We start from the raw sequence: 22,221 nt of genomic DNA, 5'->3' as shown, positions 1-22,221 counted from the left end.
ATCATGCTCCACTCACTGAGGTATTTCAAGTGTTATCAATCATCATTTCACCCCAACACACACTCTTTTTCTGCTTATTAGAGCAACAGGGTAACTCTGAAGATGGACGTTTCCCACACAGAGCACTCCCACGTTATTGGCAAAGGTGGTAACAACATCAAGAGGGTGATGGAGGAGACGGGGTGCCACATCCATTTCCCAGATTCTAATAGGAACAACCAGGCAGAGAAAAGCAACCAGGTTTGTGTGGCTACAACACAGATTTACACTGTGCCGTCTCACTGAGACATGATAGATACATGGCTGCACTGAGCTGTTTATTGCTGGATGATCAAAGAGTTTGCCTCACCAAATTGTGCTTCAATCTTTCGAACCACTACATTGATTATTTGTAAGTGTATTGCATTCACCCGCCTTGAGTATTTACTACCGTCATCCCTCCGCAATTTATTTTCCTCAGTAGTAGCTTCAAGGTTGTTAGCTTTAAGGTTCAAAATATTTTTGTATCCGTGTATGCAGCCTTCCCGTCCATTTACTATCTGTCACGGGATCTCGAACTGGACAGGTTGCAGCGAGTTGGTCCAGTTGGCTGTTTTGATTGGCCAACCCAGAGGAAGCTACTGTGTTTTGGCTGGACTCACTATAAGCGCAGTAGGATCCTGCTGTAATGACCATTAAAATGTAGTAAGAGGAGTTCAGGCACGGCATTAGATATTTATCTTTGCCAGGTGTTCTACAGTGCACCTGCATATGAAAGTGCAGACATGTTCATTTACTTTTAAAGGTATATTCCGCTGATTTCAACCTTATCTCTGTGGATTTTGCATAGTATGATATACCTACAGTAGACCAAACATTTGATAGTGCCTGATATCTGTTCATCCCCCTCCCATCTTATTCTGATGACACAGAGTACACAAGTGACACAAGTAAAGGCTGGTAAGAAGCAAGAGGCTCCTTCTAGGCCCAAGACCACTTAAGCTCTCTCTTCAAAAGCTGGGTTTAAAACCTTACTGTCTGAGATACAATGCATTGGAAAAAATGTAGTGGCTTTGATAATCAAGTATAGAGAAACATGAAAATCAGTGAAGTGGCTACTTACCTTTCATTCTCACTGGGGCTGGTAGGATTGAGGATAGTGTTGAAGCACACTTCAGCAGGCTAGACGTTTGCAATCATGAAGCTAAAAAATGGTTTCTGTTTTGGAAGACATAGTTGCTGATTACAGCACCGTGATGTTCTACGTATGTGTGTGGAAGTAAGGGGGGGGGGGGGGATGAACCACACAGACCTGCTTTAAGTTTGCTTGATTGTCTGTTTTTCAAATAACGAATCCCAAAAGCAGGTTTTTATTTGTTCTGGTGCAGTAACTTTATGGATCAGTTCTTGGTTGCACCACAGTGGTGAGCAGTGGAGAGGGAGAGAAACAGGAGAAAGAATAAGAGAGGAGAGATCTAATGTGACTATTTATCACCTTCTTCATTTCTATGGAAACTGGCTTCACATCTTGGCGGTTATGTGAAAAGGTCAATTAGTTTAATTGTGGAGGACATTATTCTAATCACAATGTCAGATTCATGGGAGCTTTAATGATGTGGTTCAAAAATATAAAACTTTATCAGGAAATATGCCACAAAAGGTTTCAGTTTAGAGGATGAGGCCTTTAAACTTTTTCTGTTTTCATTGTGTTTGTTCTTAATTTTGCTTGCATTGAAATCAAGTAACGCTATGCAATGATCTGAACCAGTGTTTGTCTTGGATTGTGTAGAACTGATTTACATGTTACTTTTTATTGTGAACAGGTGTCCATCGCAGGGCAGCCAGGAGGCGTGGAGGCAGCTCGAGTAAAAATAAGGGTAAGTTGGAACTCGGCCACATTTGTCTTAAAGGGATACTCCACCCAAAAATGTTAATATCAAACACTCATTCCCTGCAGGCTTGTAAGTTTGTAGTTCTGACCTTTTATGGAGCCCAGCGACTGTGGTCGGCTTAAATTTCTGACAGTTTCTATTGATTTCAGTACTGACCATTTTTTACAGTAGGGGAAAAAAGTATCAAAGCCTCTACCTCAGTTTGCACGCATGACCCTGTTGAACTTGTTAGCAGGCATGTGGATTAGTTTTACAGATTATGGTACCATTTTTTTTTTTGTTTGAGGAACAGGGTGAGACTCATTTGAGTTCACTCAGAATGAACTTTGACACGTGAAATCGCAAGTCTTACATGTCGTACATCTTTGAGAGAGGAGGTAGGATTGACCAAATATTGATTGTTTGTACTTTAGTTGTATAATTGCAAGGCAATATAAGCAGCAGAGAAGGAGGGAAAATGCTTGGCTGTAGTGAGTGCAAGGACAGTGACAGAGATTAATTGTGGGAAAGCATTAAAATGAAACCCTGTATAATTAACACATTTGTGGACTGCTGTTGTCAGCCTCCTAGCCACGCCAGCACTTGCAGTTTATGTTTACAACGCTTCCAACACTATTCCCTGTCCGCCCTGCTTGTAGCCATAACATTCAAGTAAATTTTGCTCAGTAAATTTTGGTGCGATTGCTGCCCAGTCCAATCCATCTGTGCTCACTCATAAACTAGCCCAACTAACTCATCTCTTAGTGTGAAATCCTGTTGTGCTTTATATATTGGCTCTCATGTGCTTCACTTAAAACACTTACTCCCTCATTAAACACAACATCAGAATTCCCTACCTTATTCTACCAATGGAAGAGCTCCAGGGTTACAGTAGGTAATTGTGCACTCCAGGCACAGTTTCAGCACTTCCTCCAAGCCACAAGCACCATTCCTAACCTATTCCCAGACCACTTCCCTAGAACAATTGTAAAATACAAGCATGAGTCCCAGCCACTTTGGCAGGCCTATCTCCAGCCTATTTCCTAGCCTCCTCTCCATCTTCAGTTTCAGTCTGACTGACCTCCAGCCTCAGCTCTGTTGGCGGAGGACCTCTGTGCTCGTGTGAAGTGCTACATTGCTGAACTTTTGCTGTATTTCAGCACAGCAGCAGTCACTTACAGTGAACAATACGTTCCTCTACTATGGACTGACCAAAACCAACAAGGCTGTGTGTGCATGAGTGAAGACAGAGGGAGAGACAGACATTTGTGCAGTGTGCATTGGCAAATGTCAGCATGTATGCACACACATACTTGTTCGTACTTAATGGTTGTTTTCATAAGAAGCAAGCCGCAACGCAGTTCATCTACTTTTTTTGCTATGGGTGGAAAGAAAAGAATAATCAAACAAAACCATAGTAGTGTCGTACAAAGGGATTTATAATATAAGCTGTAGAGAACCTCAAAGATTGTTCTGACCTTCAAAGAACACACAGTCAGCGGATGACGAGGGTGGATCAAAGGACAGGTTTCCCTCTCAGTCTACTTGACTTTTCTTGATGGAATCAGACCTTGATACTCACCTCATTCCTTGATAACCAAATTCTTAGCATGCTGTTCCACAAAACACTCAATACTCTCTGCTAGACAGTTCTTTCACACAGAGCTTTAATTAAATATGAGCTATATCACTTAACCTGGAGGCAATTTCCTCAAATACAGCAAGAAATGGGAGGCTATAGGAGAGATTTTCTTTTTATCTCATTGTTGCATTTTTTCCACTTTATCAGTACTGCACCTAGGAAATGCTCTTTTATAAACCAAAGTTTTCATCACTCAGTCATATTGTGCAATGTATTTCTGCACTAATAGAATATATGCACAGCAATTGGTCAACAAATACATAGTACCTTGTCCAGAGTGAGTGTAATGCAAAGCTGTTGTTTTTTTTGTAATCTGCATGCTTCATTAGTGACTAAGTTTGTATGTTAAATTAATTTTGGTATAGTGTACAAGCAGTTTTTATTTAAGGGAATAGTTCAGCACTTTGGAAAATGCACTCATTTGCTTTCTTGCAATTAATTGAGAAGATTGATATGGCTCTCATTTTTGTCCGTTCAATATGAAGCAGATGGTAGGAAATGGCTTGCTGAACTTAGCATGATGACCTGCAATCCACCCTGAGTTTGTCCAAAGGCTAAAATACCATCTACCAGCATTTTTAAAGATCAGTAATTAAAAGTTATACCATGTCGGTTTAATTTTGCATAAAATATTAACGTAAAAATAGACAAGTGTCGTTTGAAGCAGCTGCTAACTTAAGATTATTGTCCCCAGGATCCAGTTCCACATTTAAGGAGTGGTATCGATCTTCTCATCTAACTCTCAAGAAATTAAAAAAAAATCCTTCCTTTTAATTGTTCCTTTAGATCCTTTAGATTTAGAAGGCGCCACACTGAAATAGTTTATTCCAGTTTCTTGACCCCCTACTGTTGAGGATGCCACTGCATTACTGGATGCAGTTTTCGGTGTGTTTCAGTCCTGGGTGGCCTTTAGACCACATCCTCCCCCTGTCTCCCCTGAAACCAAGTGGCTGGGTTGTGCCTTCTCCCTGAACTGTGTTAGCGATGAACGTAATGTCCTTTAACATTCAGACGTACTACAGTGGACTTGTAAGGACTACTGAATTCCTGAGGCCCTCTTGGGTGGAGATCTGTTTGAGTCTGTAACAAGTCAGTTGTTTAGGTGATGGATTCCTGGGGGGGGTTTCTAGGAGCATTCAGAGTTGGAGCTGACAGGCAGGTGATGAAAGGTCTGGCCAGTTGCTGTACCTCAAAGATATTTTCATTTTTCTTCATCTCTCACCCTTATGTCAGGAGAACTGAGGCTTTTTAACAGTGCTCTCAGACTGAATACATGTGAAACTCATATCTGCCAGGTAGACTTTTTTGAAAAAAGCTGAGGTCAGCTCCACCATTAAAATCAGTCCATTCTTCATTCAGCGCCCAACTGCCGCTGCTCTGCTTGTCCTCTCTTGCATTTCCCTCAGTGCTGACCTAAATTTCTCGAGCCCTCTGAGAGCGAGTGCTGAAACGTGATATAAATGTAAGGCCAAGCGCATATGGGACTGATCAGGGATGCATTTCTTTGGTCAGAGCAATTCATGCTGCTTGCCCTTCACTGGCAGCCAAAACCATAATGGCGCTTTGCCCAAGAGTCAGTGTTTGGATAACACTGTGTGTGTGTGCGTGTGTGTGTGTGTGTGTGTGTGAGCGAGAGAGGGACGGAGAGAGAGATGGAGTGTGTATTCATTCTCCTGTTTGTGAGGGTGTATATGTACATTCCCTTTGGTTTGTCAGTGTATGGGTGTGTGCCTCTGTGATTTGTCTTCCATGCATGCATAAGTATGCGTACGCATGAAGCAAGGCCTTCCTGTCTGCGTCCGTTTCGTTCAAATGATGTTTTGGTACAAATGACGAGAGCTGATGTTGCTCCTGTGGTTTGATTCAACAGCTTGAAGTTGATGTATGAGAATGAACGGACCATAGACCACTGGCGCTTTGCAGAATTTTTAAACCATAGTTTGAACGACTGTGTAGCCATAATGTTCAAATCACTCTCCCAAATGATTCAACCACACTACACTATAGCATGCAACAAAGGGTGTCTTTTTTTTTTTTTTGCCGGCACTGCTGACCTCATTTTGATTCACTTCTCTGGATTTATTCAAGTTGACAGATTTACACGCCAAGTTTTGCCACCTTCTGCTAAAGGAATGGTTGTTATGTCTCTGCGTCAGTTCATATAAATCTACACAGAACTCAGCCTTTTTCTTTGGTTTTTACTGGTGTCCAAATGGTCTTAATCAGCCTGAATGGCAGCACAATGTCATGTAAGCCAGCGCCTGTTGTGATTTAGTTTAGAAATGTGGTTCAATATATTTTAGTTCCCCATTTTCTCACAGCAGCAGTGGCAGCGTAATGATAAGCTATCGAACTTTACATAACTGCAGTGTTTTAGCAGCCATCATTATGTGTCAGTAACACTGTGTTCATAGGATTATGGTGATTCTGACACTGTCATGTCACTTTCTTTTCCTTCTTCTCTCCTTCTGTCCCTCCGTATTTCAGGAGCTGCTCCCTCTTGTGCTGTCTTTTGAGCTTCCCGCCATCATGCAGTCTGACCCCAGCTCCCCCACCGTGCAGCACATCTCGCAGACCTACAACCTCACAGTCTCCTTCAAGCCCCCGACTCGTCTCTACAGGGCCACCGGTGTGGTTCGTGGATCGCAGAATAATGCCAACGCCGTGAAGGTTAGGAGGGTCAACTGGGTGGTGGTGTTGGATATTTGAGTGAATGGGATGATTAATGTTTTCTACCCATTACAATATCCCACAGCTTAAAGGGAAATCTTGTCTAAAACCCAAAGACATTTAATTTCCAAACATATGAAATAAAGAAAAGCAGCAAATCTCCACATTTTATAGGCTGGATGCAGTTAATGCAGGTTTGCTTAATAAATGACTTAAACAAGTAATGAATCAAGTCAACATTGTTGTCATTTAGTTTTGTGACTATTGAATACTTGTTTCAGTGCTATACTAAATGCCATATAAGCCTGCAGCTTCAGTACTAAATAACCAACTCAGTCAAATGATGACATATAACTATAATTAATGCCATTTCAGAGAAGATGATTTTTGTTACTAATACTGCACTGATTGCATCAACAGCAATGCTATACAGTAAATTAAGTTTGAGTTTGTATTTTCCCTTGAAATTATGAAGAGACTAATCATAAAGGTCATAGGTTCAACCTCCCAACGACCAGTGTGTGTCCAGTGAAGAATACTTGAGCAACTAACAGAACCCTGACCTGCGCGCTCCTTGTCAGTCATTTCGGTGTAACAATACTTGAATTGATACCCTCACTTTTCTCCACCCGTTTGCATGGCGAGCCACAGACCGAAAAAAGGTTTCCAGAGCTACCCTGTGTAAAAGCCCACCCAACACTGTCAGCATTCCTCACTTTTCTCATATAAGCTGCCTCATTACTGTCAGCACCACAGGGGCAGGAGAGTGCTGAGAGATGTCTGGTCGCATTAGCTGGACGGCCGCTGGGTCAGCTCTCCACAAGGAGGGAGACACTGCCCCACTACTGTGCCAGCAAGTCCAGAAGTGTCCTAAGTTGAATTTTTATTGATTTTGGACCTTCTTACTATGTTTCCATTCTGCAGCTTCTTTATTTCATACATGCGATGTGGCTATTTAAGGCTTGCCAAGGCCCATCTTCCCATCTCTACTGTGTCATACCTGTCAACCCACTACAGAACCTACAGAACAACATGGAGCCACTTTGCACATTCTTTTGTTCGGTTTATAGTCAATAAGTGCATACATATAAATGCAGAAGCACGGCCCCTGAGTGTGTGGTAGGTCTGAAGGGTCAGTCAGGATTGGGAAGTATGCCAGATGAAGGCTTGAAGATTAGAGGAATATGTGTGCTATGTTATGTGGTGGTGCAAGACCCTTGGAACACCTTCGAGGATTGCCAAAACCACTGTGGATTGTTGTGCTCTGCTGGCCGCAGTGTGAGAATTCCCATTGCACACTGGAAATGACTTACTTCACTAGGCCAAGTCATGGCTTGCAGATGCATAGCAGCAACCGTGAGGAATGACACTGTTCAACTTCCAAGTAGATTCAACGGAAAATGCAACAGTTGCAACTGGTTGTATAGAAAACACTGGTGTTTTCTCTGGGAAATGGGCAACATGACTCTACTGCAAAATAAATGTTGGCAATAATGCTGAAAAGATCGACTGATTAGACGAAAGACAGAAAACTTACAGCAATTTTGAAATAATTGTGGCCTCTCACTCTTATTCTTGCTAAAATATTAAAATCTTTATTTGTTCATGTATTTAATCTTGTGACCTCCTGTTTCCACAGAGGGGCACAGCTCTGCTGTTGGAGCACCTGGCTGGTAGCCTGGCAAGCACCATCTCAGTCACCACCCACCTGGATATCGCACCCCAGCACCACCTCTTCATGAAGGGCCGCAATGGCAGCAACATCAAGCACATTACCCAGAGAACAGGAGCACAGATCCACTTCCCCGACCCCAACGGCCCCCAGAAGAAATCCACAGTCTACATTCAGGGCACCATTGAATCTGTCTGCCTGGCACGGCAGTACCTCATGGTGGGTACCTTGTGTGCATTTTGTCTGACAACCACTGGTTCAAACTGTTAAGCTTTGTTTTTGTGCTGAAGAGATGGCGGTATAAATTACAGATTCCACATGCTGTGTCGTAGCTATAATGGACAACATTATTTCACTAACATCATCATGGTATGTTTGAATAATGCGAGGGCTTTGAGATCAGGTTTAGGGAGTAAGCCATGATTGCCTCTGGGGGTTTGAATAGCCTTGGGAGAGATTTGCTTGGCTCTTCTCGTGCTGCTGAAATGTCCGGTTATACAACAATCTGTTGCTGACTCAAGGTCGGCCTGCGTGATTTATAGTTGCCACATACCTGCATGTGAAATGAACACACGCATTTGCATCAGCTTGGCTTGAGTTCTTGATGCCCTGTCTGTATACAGATTATCCTTATTGGTGTTAATGGTAATGGTTTGGCTTGCATATATAGTAGATTTTGGTGGATTTAAATTTCAGCCTTCTCTGTAATTCAGAGGTCAGCGCCATTACAGGAGGAAGCGCCTCACACTTAAATCTCTGTTTGTTGAAAATGCTCTGTGGGCATTCTTGTCAGGTTGCCAATGACCACTGAGGCTACCCTTATCTGAATTACTTAGGAATATAATCAGATGTCTGTTTCAAAAATGTGTAAAAGTGATGGCTGTTTAATTACCGTTGGCTAAAAGCTTCTGCTGAGTTGGTGCATATAAGACATCTCATCCGTAAACAGCTTTGGCTTTCTGTTTGTAGATCCAAAGTTGTGGGGCAGTAATTCTGCCAGAGCTGCCTTCTCTTTGTCTGCGGTCTCCCATTTGGCCCCAAAGACATTTAGCAAATGCCAAAGTTGTTGCAGGGACTACACATGACTTTCTCTTAGTCTGGACACACAAGAAGGAGTCTCTCACTGTCTGTCTTAGTGAGAAAGCGAAAAAAATACAGTTGATTTATGAGAGAAGGGTTTGTGGGGAGAGAAGCATAGAAAGCAGGGGATTGGAGAGGAGGTTGAGAAGGAAGAATAGGGGATAAAGAGGAGTAGGTTAGTCGCTCTGAAACTAGAAGTCAAGAGGGGATGTACAGGAGGGGGAGAAGAGTCCTGTTCTCAGTAGTACTATGTGATTTGGCCTCTTCCAGCCAGACTGTAGATTACAGCTCCAATCTCTGGTCCTGTCAGAGCCAGTCTGGCCCTATACTCTGCTGCTAATTACACCCACTCACAGTATGAGTGCTGTCCAGCACTCGGCCCAAAATATAGATGTCTGTGGCGCTTGTGGTGGTGATCATGCAAAACAGATTGCTCTTGGCGGAATTTCCCAAACTCTGTGTGGGATGAATCCAGCAGTGGATCTTGTATTTATTGGTATGGTGTACTTCTAACATGTACTTCTTTAAATGGTACGGTATAAAGGAAAATTTACCACTGTTATGAGAAATAACCTATAAAATAAGAACACAAATGTGTTACTGTATACTAGCCGGGCTCTGAAAGATATTAGTCCACAGCTGAACTAAGAAAACAGTATTGCTGATATACTTTTATGTTGTTTTTGCTCCACAGGGTTGCTTGCCTCTGGTATTAATGTTTGACATTAAAGAGGACATTGAGGTGGAGCCCCAGTGTATCACAGCACTAATGGAGCAGCTGGATGTCTTCATCAGCATCAAACCAAAGCCAAAACAGCCCAGCAAGGTATGACACCAGGCTTACACTCACACAGCATGGGACGTTTTCAGTGGATTTTTAGCCACGCTACTGCTATGTCTCAAGCAATGGCAATGTTGCTCGGTCAGCCAGCCACTTTGATTCAGACTGAAATGTCTCAACAACTGTTTAGTTGAAATTTGATACAGGCATTGATGTTCCCCTGGGGATGCATCCTGACTTTTCATGTATTTATTTATTTCATGTTTATTTCTATGGACACAAGAGTATAGCACCAATGCCAAGTACCAAAGAATATATAGCCCAAGATTGATTACCATGCTTGTTTTTAGATTAGACAGAACTCAACTAGAAAATGCACACAAAAACACTAGTATTGATAGAATTATGTAGTTAATGGCTACATAATTGAAGTCATTCCCATCAACTTCAACTGTGCTTTGTATGTATTTAGTGCATATCACCTCTAGCATGGCTACAGGCTCTTCGTGATGTTTAATTGCCCTCTAATGTAAGGTGGTTTCTGTGACATGTGCATACTGAATCAGACTTACTAAGCATTAAAAATTATGTGTATAGAAAAAACAGACTCTGATGGAGTCGTCTATGTACTGTGCATTTTGCATTTGGAACAGACGCCTTGATTTGGCAGAGTTAATGTCCATCTTAAGGGGCAATGTTAAAGCATTGAATGGATGAGATCAGTGAAACGAATCAGCCCATCCGATAAACCCAAGCCTCCAATAAATCTTGCAGTTTAAAAGGAAACGTATCCTAACTTTTCACCCTGGGAAAAAAAAAACATCGCCGCTGTGGCAGCCAGAGGGGGAAAAAAAGACGACTACGAGAAACAAATAAGCCACTGTTCCATTTGAGAATAGCTCTCAATCAAATGTCCCAGCATGACGTTGAAATAAGTTACAGAGTGCCATGTCACATTTCAACACTATTTGATTTAATTTAGAAGGAAAAACTGGAACTATATACTGAGGGGAATTATGCCATACCAGTGTTAAGAAGAGTTTTGGCAAATCCACATCTGCCACAGTGGGGAGTCTCAGTCTATCCTCCCCTCTGCACACAGTTTGCCATGCATGTTTCCCATGAAAAAGGGAACACAAGATCTTTTCATTTTGCCTCAGCTATTGCAACTAAGAAATAAGTGGCTTGATTTGCGTGTGTTTTTAGTAAATCAGGCATTAAATTTGAGGTGCGCCCATTCACCTTTTTAGTAAATCAAGCCTGTATTAGATTAAATATGTTGGTTGTTTCCATGTTATATTGTGGTTTGCAGCCTCTTACAGTAACTGTGATGCACCTGTGTTACATTCAAAGCCAACCTCTGTTACTCGTGGTCTACTGTTCTACAACACATAATATTCCTAATCGTATTTCACCACTTGGCCCAGACTGTCTTTTCGAGGTGCCCACGTCCCACCCTGAGGCCGGGCTCAATGCCCAAACCAGACAGGCTTGTGGGGACTGGTTTGGAGGTGCCAGTGTAAACACGGACCCAGCCCAGATCCTCTTAAGAACCCTTCACTTAAACATTTTAACGAGGTGACAGCAGTAATCCAAAAGGCTCTTCCAAATGCGTGCCATAGCCTCTGTGCTCCCGGCACTTTGGCAGAACCATAAAGGAGAGAGTGTGTGTGAGTGTGTGTCGGAGAGACTGATCGTGATTGGAATATATTTTTCAAAAGCTCAAGTTTGGCAAAAACACAAGGACCCTGGACATGATTTGTGCTCACGTTCATTTTTATGTGATGTTTATGAAGGGTCGGGTTTCTGCTGATGTTGAAAATATAAAAGTTTCTTTCACTCGTCTAAAATATTTCCTGTTTATAATTCTTTATTGTTGATTTAGTATATTACTCATTGAGTAATTATTATTGCCTCATATTCTCTCCACTCGTATCAATGATGTGGATGTTAGGCAATTGATTAAAAAACTCATTTTCTTAAACTTTGCTCCCATGTCTCCTCGCTCCCACACTGCCTTAATGTTTATCCTTCTAATCTACCCTTAATTCCCGCTTCCTTCCTCCCCTTTGTTTGTCTCCCCCTCATCCTCCCTTTCACTCCCTATCTCTGTTGCCAACATTCCCTACCCTATCTATCCCCTGCTCCTCCCCCGCCTGTCTACTTCTGCCTCTGGCTCATGCCGTTTTCCCCCTTTCTCTTTCGCCTCTCACCTTCACTTTCCTCCTTCCTTCTCTTTTTCCTCTTATTTCCTTGTCCATCCCTCCTGTCCTTTCCTGGTGTCTCATCATCTCTTCTTTCTCCCTCGATCTCTCAGTCTGTGATAGTCAAGAGCGTGGAGAGGAATGCAGTGAACATGTATGAAGCTCGAAAATTCCTCTTGGGTCTGGAGAGCAACGGGGTGTCGTCATCCTCACCCTCTGTGGCGTTGAATCCCGTCACCAACGGCCCGTCCCTCATCTGCCCCGTCGGCCTGGACATCCTGGCCTCAGCTGGCCTGGGGCTGAGCAATCTGGGTAATGACACTGTCCAACACGTTGAGAAAGTGCTGCTTGTGTTAGTTTTATTCTTTTACTTTTTCCATGATGGGGGACAAGATGAATTCCAGCGGAAAGATAAGAAGTGACCCTCCTTTTCCTGGCATGAAATGCATTAGAGAAGAAATGTCTTTGCAGAGGAACTAATGTCCTCATACATCAATGTCATTCATGTCTGTACCAGTCACACACTCTGCGTAGGGAGTATTCTCTCCCAGCAACACATGATTTGAACATATATCTGAGCCAGATTTCCTCAACGTCTGTTACCGCCTGGTTAACTGAATCACTGAGTGCAAGTGATTTTTAAAATCTGATACAAATACCCTCTCAACATCCACATGAATCACAGCCAGCGAGTCATGGCACCACCATCTCTGCATGTGCTTTCCAGTAGGAGTGTGTTTTGTCATCTGCAGTACTAGCGCTCACCATGATGGCATGAATGTAATGCCAAGAAATGAGTCCCTCATGCACAAATCTTTGATCAGCCAACCATCAGAAAATAACCACAATACGAATTTAGTTGAACTACTCTGGAAGTATCGTGAGCTTATGAATCATAGGATGATGAACGGTTCTATTCGCGTAGGAGTTTGTTTTTCTGCAGCGCTGACCTCAACATGAAGGCACAGAGTTCGACTTGGAACAGATGTCAGGGTTTTTTTTTGTTTGTTTCCAAGGGTGACTTTTAATTGACTGTAGTACTGTTATAGGATGATTATTCAGCACCAGTGATCTTCCTTTTGCTTTTATATGATACAGGTTTTTTGGGTTCAAACTTAAAATATGTGCAGTTGGAAGTAATTCATCAATGCCAGATAAAAAAAAGCAGACAGGATGTAGCTCCTGGCTATAAGCACATGCCGGCAATCGATCCATCACAGGGTATCTGTATTATAAGTTTAAATATATATGACATTTTCTTTCCACACTTGAAAGAAGAGGAATAATGGAAGAAGAAGAACATTAAACTGTTGTCAAGTTTATAATATTAATGATATGTTTTGCTTATTTGTATGTATATATTGTATAGTGTATTCAGCATTAGGGGTAGGTGAGTATTGATATTAGGTTTCTATTTGTTGATAATTAGTTGCAGTTGTAGATTTCTTTTACATGTTTTGTCTTTTTTTAATGAGAATGTATGTTGACATTTTTTTCAAATAACCAATTCATTTTATGTCCTTGTGTCTTCACCAAAGGAGATGGAGAAAAATTACATGAAAAACTGGGCACAATAAAATTAAAAAAAAACAATGTGCCCTGAAATCCCACTACAGTAGGAATGGGTTCTTGTTGTCTCGTTTAAACCCAGGGGCCCGGGGGTGAAGCTGTGGACGGCCACATCCTGGCCTTTAGTAATTGCTACATGCTTCTCATCCTCAGATTACAGGCCAGTCTGCCAGAAGAATCCCTGGCCTTATTCCTGGAGCCAAACTAGCCCCTTGTTAAAGCCACAGACCTGCTTCTTTCTGTTTTCATACACTGTGTTTGGGTTAAGACACCAAGCACCATATTGTTGGTCCTCTCAATAACATGGTTTTATTGGGTATGAGGACACACTAGATATGTACTTTTGTATCCACGACCTTGTAGAAATTTAAGAAATTCTTCCGCTCATTTGCTTTCTGGTTCATGACAGTTTGATGGAATTCCAGTTAAATAGCTAGAAGACCAAGATTATTTTTGAGAGCCTTAGTGTAACATGTGATTAGTTTGAAAAATGGCTCCGTGCTTTGACAGGACCACCGCTAATCTATTCATCTCCTTTCTTTCCCCCTGTCCCTTCTGCTCTCCTCAGGTTTCCTGGGTGCGACAGCGCCCCACTCCCTCACCAACTCTACTGCCCCAAACGCTGTCCTCAACAGCTTAAACTCCTCCATGAACCCCCTGCAGACCCCGAGCCCCAGCACCCCCACAGCCTCCCCGTCCATCTGGCCCAGTTCACTGACAAACACCCAAGGTTGGTATATTGGCCGGTGCCTCGTTTGTTGTACCGCATGTAGCTCTTAATCTCTAATATAGATTTGCATATAGTTTTACAAAGTACATCAGAGAAAAACCCAGCGACCTGTAGGCTAACTTCTAACGGTCAAGTTAAAGGGCCCCCGATTTTACCATTACCATTACTTTACAGGTCTAAGGGAGTGTTACCACATACATGAAAAAGTTGAAGAAAGCCTTTAGTGGCTCCAGGAGGGTTTGCATGAAATCTGATAAATTCCCTCAAGTGATCATTGTCACATGTTGGATTGTGGGTAATGTACTGTAGATACCAGGTTTCCACAAGGAAGAAGAATGTATGGAATAAAAGACAATATCTCTGGTCAACTGCATTTATTTTTATAATCTTTTAACTGTCTAGTGTGAGCCTGTCTGTCAATGTTATAGGACAGCAATGCTATATTGGTGGAATACTCCTTTAACTGCTTGATTTTTATCTTACTTTAAGGTGGAAATACTGAACTCGTAAATGTTTTTTTGTTATTTGAATATTATATTTGTCAATGTGTCACTATTTTGAAGAAATGGTTGGATATATAGACAGAAAGAAATCTACTGCTCTTCAGGATAACTGTACACATAATTGTCCTTTTATAAACTACTAAATGTACATACATGTACAACATTCTTCGCCACTTATTCTTTCAGGTTTTTCATCTCAGCTGATGCTGCACCCTGCCACCCAGGCCACCCTGAGTAGCATCCTGCTGTCAGGTGTGCAGGGTTACACACAGAGCACACCGTCCCCTCCGCCTGGCCTCGCCCCCATTGACAAGCAGCCCAACGGGGTTCCTGACTGCACCAAAGGCCCCTGCGCTCTAAATGGACACGTCAAGGTTGGCCCATTTAAATTCTGTATTACTGTCAGTTCACTTCGACTTTTTTATTTAATACATTTTCCATTGTCTTGAACTTGTTTTGCTCTGTATGTGTGTGGATCCATGTAAAGCATCCTGGTTCAGTCTATGGGAGGATAGCAACTGCATCACTTGCAGAAACTGTTTTGAGTCCAGCTCCATGTGACTCGGTCCAGGAGGCCAGCGGACACAATCCATCAGAACCGCTGTCCAGCAAGTCCAGCCCAGATGAAGGTATTCCTCTTTAGTTACTTACAAAGAAATTCAGCCAGACTGGCATACCACTAATGCAAAATGTCCTTATATGTTGTTGGTGCATTTTCAGTAGCTACACTACAGTATTGTTGCTTTTTTATAGTAAAAAGTAACATTTTTTGTATCAGTTTTCAGAAAGATAAGAGGAGGCTTGTGATATTATCTGTTCTTACAGAGCAACTGGCCACATAGCCAAGGATTAGCATGACATATATCAGGTCATCTACTGATGTTGCAGGCTGAAATTTCTGACTGGAAATCATGTAAAACGTGTGTATGGAGACATCCGATGTTGTATAGACAAACCTAACCCTATTCAGCCATGAAGAATGCAGAGGCTGATAAAATGCACCTGCATTTCATAACTTCTGCTAATCACATCCCCCCTATCTTACTAATGAAATAGTTTTTATGTCCATCTTACATAAGAAATTAATTGAGCCTAGCCTTATTTGAGTCTAGCCTATATTTAAGACACACTTCTTCACATCTTGTGATTTATGTGTGATTGTAACCATGGGTATACAAAATTTTTGAGCTGTTTCGACGCTGCTGGACCCGCAGCCTCACATATTTAACATAAATGTCCAATTTAAGATCTTCCACTTGAGATTTATGTAACCCTTAAACCCACTTTGAGGAAAATGCCTAGAATGGACTTCTTTCTATTCCTCTATACTGTCCTCATAACCTCATACTCCCTTGGACTACATTTATTGTGTTGGAACAGAGACGGATTAACTGCTGGTCTCCGAGCAGTTCAGAAAGGCCCTCATTTCCGCTGTGTTTTACACTTGCGGTTTTCCCCTCAAACTTTCACTCTCACGCGTCTAGGTTTTCCCCCGCTGTTTTCTGAGCTGGTCCTCCCCCGATGTGGTGCATCCCAGTAAGGTTTCCTCTCCCTCCCGTACCTCCTCCCGTGTCCCAGAATGTTTGGACTGGCTCGCCCAGTCCGACTTGACTCGAGTGTTGTGGAATGAGGGAGTGCAGGGGGATTGTTCAAACATATAACCCCAGAGAGCTTCATTAGATTGACTGACATCATATTATTTTACGCTTTACAGTAAACCCTGCACATTCAGATATTCTTGATTATACACATGCATATACTCATATACACACATCCTGTTACACCGAGTGGCTTCCTGTCTGGCTGAAAGTAGAGAAGCAGGGGAAAACCACTATAATTACTGCTGCTGTGTTTTTAATTAACCTTGGATCCAACTGAGACTTGTCACAATTTAATGCTTGAGCACATACATACATATGCCCACCAAGCTCAACGCACTACTGTACACTGAGTGGCCCAGGCACTGCTGAGAACACACTGTGCATGGCAGAAATTGTAAAAACAAGATGAAACTTGAAGTATTTCAGCTATGGTTTTCACAATGTTGTTTATTTTCTGCACAGAAGACAGATGTAAACTCAAAAGATGCGTGTGTTTATTTCCTTCAGGCTCCGACACATTTGTGGAAGTGGGCATGCCCAGAAGCCCCTCTCACTCAGCCAATGGGAGCGAGCTGAAACAGATGCTGGCTTCATGTAAGACGTCGTCAGGGAAACGACAGGCTGTGGAGCTCCTGCAGGGCACCAAGAACTCCCATCTACAGTATGTTTGAATCTAGAGATCATTAACAGCTAATCTTGTTACCGTTTAGCATCCCCTCTGAGATCATTTACAGCTCATGCTATTTGGCAGTCGTCCTTCACACATGGACAAAGTGATAGTCACAGAAACTGGATGAAATTACTCTCAGTGGAATCAAATCCAAGCATACAGATTTAATTCTTAAAAATTGGACATAACATAACACAAAGTGACAGAGATGTTATTTTGTCCCATGTGGAGATTTAGGAGTTCAAGTAAGCCATATGGGCTGTGTTACACACGCTCACTCTGGACAGCGTAGTTATTAGAAGAACAAACTGTTTCTTAATAATAAAAGCTTGTACGCAGTCAAACTGCATGAGTAGGAAACATTAACAGCCTCAGTGAATATGTGAGGAAAATGATGAGATGAAAGGTAATGCAAAGCCTTGTGGCTCTGTACTTTTTCCTCACTTTTTTTAGGGCAGATTCTCTTCTCTCAGCATACTTTATTTCTGTGTAATCCCAACAGTTCTGACTGTCTCCTCTCGGACGCCGAGTCCAGCTCGTCAGACAGTCCAGTGGCGGATAAGAGGGCGCCCGGTAGTGAGCGGGCTGCTGAGAGAGCTGCACAGCAGAACGAGAGGGAGAGGATCAGACTGGCACCACAGACATCCTTCGCCAACATGCAGGTACACACACACACACACACACACACACACTGCACATTTAGGGGTATTCAGTAATAAATGCATAGAATAGAATAGTTCCTTTAATTATCCTTCACAGGAAATTGCCTTGTTACGGCAGCAATACACACAAGACAACGAACAGCCACCATAAGACAACCAACGCTTAAGGCACAAAACAATAGTAAAAAAGGAAAAAATATATGAAAAATATAAAATACGCACAATCTGAAATAGAATAATATAACATAAGACTAGTATACAATATAACAAATATATATATCTTGTGCAAATACCAGATTTCAAGTACAATCTTGTGCAATTACCAGATATATCTGCTGTCTTTTCAGGCATTTGACTATGAACAGAAAAAGCTGTTGGCAACCAAAGGTAAGTTGTTTCTTGTCAAATACTACTGTGTCATTAGTAGTGTCTGGATGTAGCCGATACATTAGGTTATGTGGCAGTCTGTCTTCTCACAAGGCTAAAGGTCACAACTGTGTGTAAGTCTATCAAAAATAATGTGTCCCCTGAAGTATTTTTTAAAGAGGACCTATGGAAAAACTGCAATTGAGTCTGCATAACATGTAAAATCTTTCATTTAATGTTACGCTGCTGCCATTAAACATTAAGTGCTACAACAAGTGGATAACGTTGTACTTGTAAGTAGTTTTATCTACCGTTAATGTAACATTCAAGGCATAGAAGAAGTAATTGTATAAAGGTAGGTTGCACCTCCTTCCAAGAAATGTTATTTGGCGTGATCTCTGTATAGTTGTGTGTGTGCTGTGTGAGAGCATGTCTGTATTCACACAGCTATGTTAAAGAAGCCTGTGGTGACTGAGGTGCGGACGCCTACCAACACTTGGAGCGGTCTCGGCTTCTCAAAGTCCATGCCAGCCGAGACCATCAAGGAGCTGCGGAGAGCCAACCATGTTTCATACAAGCCCAGCATGAGCACCACCTACGAGGTCAGTCATACAAAGTCTCACTGTTTGATCAATAAACTCACCCTCTTTGGCATTTACTGCCATAATCTGTGTATTATACAACATTATTTTTGTCTTACCATATACAATGGTAGGTATGTTTTTATATGCTATATTGAGATGCAATGTATTGACTCTGAATTTAGGTGACATTCACAGCTCCATGTTTAATGTTTCTATTGTCATTGCTTTCTTTCTCAGGGATCCCCGCTGTCCTTGTCTCGATCCAGCAGCCGGGAAGGCATTGGGAACGGCAGCGACTCTGACAACTGGCGAGAAAGGAACGGCACAGGTAACGGCCTGCCGAGTCACGCCGAGTTCCCCTCCGCTGTCAGCAGCCCAAAGAGGAAGCAGAACAAATCTGGTCAGTTAAGCATATTTTTATTGTATCTATGCTACAAGGACAAGCCAGCGCTGGTTCATTTTTGAGCATTGCATTGGCAAACTGTGCACGTCCCAAGGACAACAACAATGCACCAGTACATGACTTGTTAGAGAGATGTCTCTCGGCAATAAGTAACAGTATGTTATTACATTTGACATTGACGGTGAAATTTCACAGGAGGGCTTAATAGATTAAGGTGAAAAGGTCATTTTTTTCATTTTGTGTTTAATAAGCTTAAAAAAAATCCCCCCAATTTAAACACTGTAGAGAACAGATGACGTTTAACCTCATAAGACGCCATCTACTCAAAAGTTAACTTGTTTTAAAATTTCGGGAGCCATTTTGATCTCAATTTAAATTTTTCACACAAAATTTAGTTTCCTGACATTCATACATTTCTAAATTTAGTGACTGATTAAAAATGATGTGCCCACTTATGCTAATTTTTTTTTGTTTTTGTTTTGTTCATTTATGCTGTAATCCATGACGGACAGCTGCAGAGCATTACCTCAGCAGCAGCAACTACATGGATTGCATCTCTTCTGTAACTGGCAGCAACGGCTGCAGCCTGAACTCCTCTCTGAAAGGCTCAGACCTGCCTGAGCTGTTCAGCAAGCTGGGTTTGGGGAAGTACACCGACGTCTTCCAGCAACAAGAGGTAGTGTAGAATGTGAACCCACTCCTGCTCGTATTACGGTTTAAACTGTGGGATTGTTGGTCTGAAGACAGGCTCTGATATTTTCCAAAAGCATAAAGATATTCTACTTTTTAGTGTCTGAAAAGTAACGAACGAATTGTTATGACTTTGGTGACCGCTTAACTTTTCCTCTAATACAATTACAAAGTGAAATTTTTAATTTGTCCAATACTTTATGACCACAGCAATAATAATAGCACTGTCATCAACCTCAGCTGTACTTTCTTTTAGCAAATATTAGCATGCTAACATGCTAAACTAAGATTGTCAACCTGGTGCATAATACCTGCTAAACATCAGTATGTTAGCATGCTCATTATGAGCCTGTTACCATGCTTGTTAGCACAAAGCATTGCAGATGATGTTTGGAAAAAATATTACTACAATATTTGTACACTTTATTTACTCTCCTTCTTGCTTCTGAAGCACATTGTGCTACTGAACTCGCGCTACTTTAACGTCCTCAATTCTCATATTAAAAAGATTCCTTAAGTAACAAAAAAAAAAAGGTGCCATTATAGTATTTTTAATCATGGGTGACAAAGGATGCAACATGTTTTAGTCATGTCGTTTATGGTTGGTCCTATTAGAAGATGCTGAAGAAGTGTGGCTATAGTGTTTTAAACTGACTTGTTGCTGCTTCCAGATTGACCTCCAGACATTCCTGACCCTAACAGACCAGGACCTGAAGGAACTGGGCATCACCACCTTTGGAGCCCGCAGGAAAATGCTGCTTGCCATCTCAGGTACAAATAAGGAAGAGCATGTGTTTATTACATTTTATTTTTTATACCACCCCACCCCCACCCCCAAACATCCCTTCCATTCTCTTTTATTAATTTTCCAGCAAAATGAACACAAGTGGAGATTCAGTACAGCGATACCCACATGTGACCATCTCTGTCTCAAGTTGGTCCTTTTCTGTGTTGATGATCGCTGATACCAGCTGGAGCCTCGTCCTGCCAGCTCGCTCCCGCTGACGGCAGTTTGCACAAAGTGGCCGATGCATTTCATTAATGTTTCCTATTTTGTGTGTCGCTGCAAAAAGCCTGAGTGGAGCCCAGCTGTGCAGAGGGCCAGCAGTGTGTGCCAGCTGGCAGGGGTCATCTCCAATGCCAACTACTGCATTTGAAAGCTATAGGTGGCCCATATTATTGGCAGACCACTAGAGAAGTTCAAGACCATACTGTTGAAACTAATTTATCTTGTAAATACATATTTAAAAAAAAAAGCATGTTGCAGTAATTTGCACCCGCAGGAGTAAATGGGATTAAAGCACATTTTTCTCACATGAGTGTGTTGGTGTTTCTCCAGTTTCTCCAGCTGCCTCCCTGATGCTGATGCAGACTCTGTCCTGTTGTTGCACTGGATCTAATGTGATTATTGTGGGTGTCACACTTCATTATTGAAGTCATGTTTGGGACACTGTAATAGTTGGCATTGTCAGGCGGCATAAGTTAATCGTGCTCGTGTTGGGATCACAAGCTTCCTCCCATGGATATCCTGTAAAAGTTCAGAAACCTATGAGCCAGAGTTGACAGTGAGAGCAGTAAGAGGAAATGGCGAGGCCAGTGCTCTGATTATTAAGGAAGCATAACGATCCAAGGCCAGAATTGGTTTTGCTGCCTGACGCCTCAGCCAAGTACAGGTCAAATTTCATCTCTGCTGACGGACTCTGGGTCTCCAAAACAGGAACATGCATGTCTGTCTCTTTGTCTTTCTATATTTTTGCCTCTGGTTATAAAAAGATAGAATGCCAGTCAAGGCAAACTAGGTTTTAACTTCCTGCCAGTCTGCCAGTAAAAAGAGCTGCTAGAGCAAGCTGCCTGTCTCCAGTAATCAAACTGAAGGTTTATGCTGGCAGCGACAGAACGTGGCTATCATATGAATAACTCGGAGTGAGCTCCTGACATTTTTATGAAAGCGTTTTGTCCAAGTAGCTGTATAAAACCAGACACAAAGAGGACTTTTGTTGATCTGAGCAATCCTGTAGTGATTTCAATCCAATTTTCTTGTCATTGTTGATCAATGGAGGCTAAAAAGAAACATTAACATGGTCCTTGGTTGTGTTTATTTTCTTTACTTTGATTTATTTAATCCCTCAAAGCAACACAAGGAGCAACAGTCCACATTAAAAACCATGTTTGTATCACCTTTGCTACCACTGATGTTTCGTGACGCTCTTCTTCTTTTTTTTTTTTTCCACACAGAACTAAACAAGAATCGAAGGAAGCTATTTGAGCCACCCATCAGGTCCTCCTTCCTGGAAGGGGGAGCAAGCGGCCGCCTATCCCGTCAGTTTCACGCAGACATGGCCAGCATCAGCGGGCGATGGTAGGTGCCTCCGGACCTCCAGGCCTTCCCACAGCCGTCCATGATGGAGACCTCCTGCCTCCAGTATATTTCTGTGCCTCGACAGCCCAGATTTCAATGGTTGTTTACCCTCTTTCAGCTTCAGCTGAACTAAGACTGTTCAAAATGATGTTGTTGCCATATAGTATAAGTATATATATTAAAAA

At 42.1% G+C, this 22,221-nt stretch overlaps 1 protein-coding gene across 2 annotated transcripts in view; it reads left to right on the top strand.

The window, feature by feature from the left end:
* The window catches only part of LOC139210870 (protein bicaudal C homolog 1-like), a 53,090-nt gene extending 30,881 nt beyond the window's left edge, over positions 1-22,209 (top strand). Inside the window, exons 5-21 of one of the 2 annotated variants that reach the window (XM_070841058.1) lie at positions 82-240; positions 1,803-1,856; positions 5,980-6,162; positions 7,802-8,053; positions 9,609-9,740; positions 12,013-12,211; positions 14,037-14,198; positions 14,888-15,075; positions 15,189-15,330; positions 16,810-16,963; positions 17,475-17,634; positions 17,982-18,021; positions 18,448-18,602; positions 18,822-18,912; positions 19,500-19,663; positions 20,349-20,448; positions 21,913-22,209. In XM_070841058.1, the coding sequence (XP_070697159.1) occupies positions 82-240; positions 1,803-1,856; positions 5,980-6,162; positions 7,802-8,053; positions 9,609-9,740; positions 12,013-12,211; positions 14,037-14,198; positions 14,888-15,075; positions 15,189-15,330; positions 16,810-16,963; positions 17,475-17,634; positions 17,982-18,021; positions 18,448-18,602; positions 18,822-18,912; positions 19,500-19,663; positions 20,349-20,448; positions 21,913-22,040 (2,463 nt within the window). In that variant the 3' untranslated portion in view covers positions 22,041-22,209. Of the gene's footprint in view, positions 1-81; positions 241-1,802; positions 1,857-5,979; positions 6,163-7,801; positions 8,054-9,608; positions 9,741-12,012; positions 12,212-14,036; positions 14,199-14,887; positions 15,076-15,188; positions 15,331-16,809; positions 16,964-17,474; positions 17,635-17,981; positions 18,022-18,447; positions 18,603-18,821; positions 18,985-19,499; positions 19,664-20,348; positions 20,449-21,912 lie in introns of both variants that reach the window. The other variant, XM_070841057.1, reaches the window with a different exon arrangement.
* Positions 22,210-22,221: the final 12 nt, after the last annotated feature.

Source organism: Pempheris klunzingeri, chromosome 12, assembly GCF_042242105.1.
Source record: "Pempheris klunzingeri isolate RE-2024b chromosome 12, fPemKlu1.hap1, whole genome shotgun sequence".
Taxonomy (NCBI): Eukaryota; Metazoa; Chordata; class Actinopteri; order Acropomatiformes; family Pempheridae; genus Pempheris; species Pempheris klunzingeri.
This window is presented reverse-complemented; position numbering and strand designations above follow the sequence as displayed.